The sequence below is a fragment of the Atractosteus spatula genome, chromosome 12 (genome assembly GCF_055471065.1).
Source record: "Atractosteus spatula isolate fAtrSpa1 chromosome 12, fAtrSpa1.hap1, whole genome shotgun sequence".
In the NCBI taxonomy this organism is placed as follows: Eukaryota; Metazoa; Chordata; class Actinopteri; order Semionotiformes; family Lepisosteidae; genus Atractosteus; species Atractosteus spatula.
This window is the reverse complement of record NC_142717.1, coordinates 44,324,190-44,327,907: the sequence shown is the minus strand read 5'-3', so window position 1 is coordinate 44,327,907 and position 3,718 is coordinate 44,324,190. Positions and strand designations below refer to the sequence as shown.

Genomic DNA, 3,718 nt, shown 5'->3' with positions numbered 1-3,718 from the left:
CAAGCATTTACACTGTAAATACCACAATGATTTGGAGAGATTCTAAAGGACCACGAGCACTTCGGAGTATATGAATTTTAAATTACTAATGCAGTAGTCAAATGTTATTTGAAAATATTATTAAAGGTAACAAGAGGAAGCTTTTTGGACCATCTAGCCCATTATCTAGTTAGAAGTGCATGTAGCTATCCACAACATGGCTGTTACTTTCTCCATACTCCCACAACCCTTTGTGTAAAGAAGTTCCTCCTGCTCTTAAGATATAAATGAAGATCCAAGTAGTGTCCCCTTGTATCCACTAATACACGCTTCTTTGTTGATACTGACAGCATTACCTCGGTTGACAATGTCAATTGATAAATGTTGGCATAAAGGTTCTCAGGTCAGAGTTAACGTATATGTATGCCACTCTGTAGCTACAGTTCTCATGTTCAAAGAATGAACTCTATGACCCTGTTACAAACCAGTGTGAACAGTGCGTACATTAAGCGTGTAGCATTCATTACATTATTAGAACTAGACACTATGCAAGTATCTGGTAATGATCCACGAACACTGCCACATAAAACAGTACTTTTCCAAATCATTCTTCAATTTTTTTTTAATAAAAGCAAATAAAGACAAAAAATACATGCAGATCTGTTGTGAACAGTTGTTTATTAAGATTTAACAACTTCTAATTTATATAAATATGAACATTACCAATTCAGTGACTGTAATGCCACTAGTGCAGGTGGTAAGAACATTACTAACTTATAAAAGCTCCTTATGAAGCTGCTTTGTATTTAAATATAAATGGTAAATTTACTCCATAAAAACTGTTCCAGGTTTTCAGAAAACAGACAGCTAAAGTGCATTTTCTTTGTAGAACACAGAAGCATATTTACAACAGACCTATTTGGAATCTGCAAATACAGATTGTAACCCAGTGATGGAACTAAATACACAGTAATAATTAATCTGCCAGGGAGGTGAGAATACACATACAGGACCGCGTGTTAAAAGTCTGAGCGAACACAGGTTATTACGGAGCAGTATTTCGCCTGGCACGTTTTTCGAGCTCAGATTTAGTTTTCCTTCAGTGAAGCCCTCCCCCATACACAATTTTTTTCCCCCCCGAAAACAAAAAACAAACATTCAAATGAATTTTCCTATTATGAGCCAACTGCGACTGAATTTTTCGTCTTTAAAAACTCTAAAACCCTAAAACGGCAACTTCTTTTAAAGCCCTTCATTTTCATTCCCAATTGTGCAACAAGGAAAGCCAGATCCGCAAGGTCCGGTTACAGACTGGTGTACTTTAGTGCAATCTGAAGTCCTTGACTCGCTGCCAGTCTGAGAGCTCTCAAGGTGTGGAGTATGGCTGACAAGCAAGGTTCTTCTGTAATCACTACAGGCGCCCCTCACCGGTCCCGCACTGCGCTCGTGGAATCGGAGGATTACTTGGCACAAAGGCAGTACGCTACAGAACAGCGGGCCGCTGGATCTCGAAATACAGGCTGACCCATCCCCTTCATCGAACTATGGCCCCAGTCCTTCCAACACATTGTCCCAACATCTACTTGAGAAAAATACTGACTGTAATAAATACTAGGTTGTTCTCGGCTTTTACTGTAAACATCCGCGCCGAGACGCTGAAAACCTTCCGAATAACTTTTCTTTAAAAAGCACAGTCGAACTCTTGTAGACCGCTCCCCTACCACGGCTGGCGCAGCTTCGGGGGAATTAGGAACGACGGATAACCTCCGGTCCGAGTCGCTCACGTGCGCCTGACCCGAGTCCCGCTCTGAAAGCGCGGGAGAGCAAGCAAGCCTCTTCTTCATCTAGGCTAGAGCCACACGCTCCAGGCAGGAGCTGCCCCAGGATCTGCTTCCAGGCCGGCGGCGGTCCGTGAGAAACAGCAGCCCCCTCCCCCCCCCTCCTCCTCCTCCTCCTCACTCCTCTCAAACGCTCTTCTTCACCGCGACGGACGGGATCATCTCTTCTTCCGCTGCTGCCTCAGAGTCTTCCTCCGCTTGAGGATCATCTCGTACAGCCTCTCCAGCCCCTCGCGCAGCCCCTCGCCGATGATCGCGCACGTGGGCTGCAGGTGCCAGGGGGTGGCGGAGCTCAGCTCGTGCAGCGCCAGCATCTTCTCGATCTCGGGGAGGGACAGCGAGTTCCGCAGGTCCTGCTTGTTGGCCACGACCAGGACGGGGACGCCCTGGTTCTCCGAGATCCGCGTGATCTTGTGCAGCTCCGTCTTGGCCTCCTCCATCCTTTCCGCGTCCACCGAGTCCACGACGAACACGATGCCGTCCGTGCAGCGGGTGTACGACTTCCAGAGGGGCCTCAGCTTCTCCTGACCCCCGACGTCCCAGAAGTGGAAAGTCACCGTCCTGGAGCCCCCCAGAGTCACCCGGATCCTCTCCGTGTTAAACCCCTTGGTGGGGACGGTGTTCACGAACTCGTTGAACTGCAGCCGGTACAGAACTGTCGTCTTCCCCGCACAGTCCAGACCGAGGATAACGATGTGGAGAGACTGGAAAGAAGGAAGACTCGACAAAAGAGGGTTCTGTTCAGATAATCCATTACCCATCTTAGAGAAGCAGCTGGAAGCGCCGGTCAGAAAAATCCACAGATGCTCTGCTTCGTCCTTGGGCCAACGCAGTAAACAGGCTTCCGACTTCCGATAGTTTTACCTGTTAAAACAGAGAGCATCAATTAAAAGTGAGGAAAAAAAAAAGGGAGTCTATGGAGGGTGGGATGCCCCCAGTGAAGTTACAGTTAAAGCTACAGCTTTGCCTTGTCCGTTTACTGCATTCGTGGACAGAAAACTCGTTTTCGCTGCCGTGTCAACAATTTGGGTCAGAAAGCTGGGTCTTGCCGTGCACCAAACCAGAACCCCATCCAGCACATGCGGACCAGGGTGGGGAAAGAAGGACAAGTGAAAAGCGGGGTCCAGCCGGGGCGCCCCGTCCAGCCTGGATTTGTTACGCTAATGCCCGGCCGGGCAAGTGTGACAACATCAAGGAGTGATGAGGCCAGGGAGCCCCCACTGGTCTGGCCCACTGCCACAGCCGTCCCGCTCCACAAGGCTCAGACGCGCCCGCCAGCCGCCACAGCAGCCCCGAGGCTGGAGTTGGCTTTGGGCAGGGCAAGGGCGGGTGTCGCCGGGGTGCAACACCAGCGGCTAAACACAGTGAACTTCAAGGGGCACGGTGCCGCTGATCACAAGTTCAGCTGCACTTTCGCCCGGATCACGTTGCCCAGCGAAAGCAATCTTGCGAAACGTTTAAGAAACACACACACACGCACACACACACACATTCAGACGCGACGATTGAAATGCGTTCTCCATTCGCCTCTGACTCTGCGATGTACAAGCATTCTTGGCTACAGACCCGCCCGTCCTGGCGAAAATAAATTACTCCATGGCCACAAACTACAAACATTTGCAAACATCTTTCCCCCCTCCCTGCGTCCATAGGGACTGACAGACAAACTCAAGTTCACTCTCTCTCACTCACACACACACACACGAGCCACCTGAAAGCAATTTTTAAACTGTAGTGCGTCGCCAACTTACCATTCCTGTACGTCAGCCAGGAGGAGATAATAACATCTCAGTGAGCGTCCCGTTAAAAGCATAGAAGTTACCGAGCGTCCTGGCTCTCTCTCACACACACCGGCGCTACCCCCCACCTACGTCCCGGACGGCTCTCCGCAGTGCACTGGC

At 49.5% G+C, this 3,718-nt stretch overlaps 1 protein-coding gene across 1 annotated transcript; it reads right to left on the bottom strand.

Annotated features, from left to right (window-relative positions):
- Positions 1-586: 586 nt before the first annotated feature.
- Positions 587-3,718, bottom strand: LOC148823164 (ADP-ribosylation factor-like protein 4A). Its single transcript, XM_088929356.1, has 2 exons — positions 3,569-3,718; positions 587-2,681 (listed from the first exon to the last, which is right to left on the bottom strand). Exon 2 carries the CDS (start codon positions 2,576-2,578, stop codon positions 1,976-1,978), a length of 603 nt encoding a protein of 200 aa, XP_088785482.1. The 5' UTR covers positions 2,579-2,681; positions 3,569-3,718; the 3' UTR covers positions 587-1,975.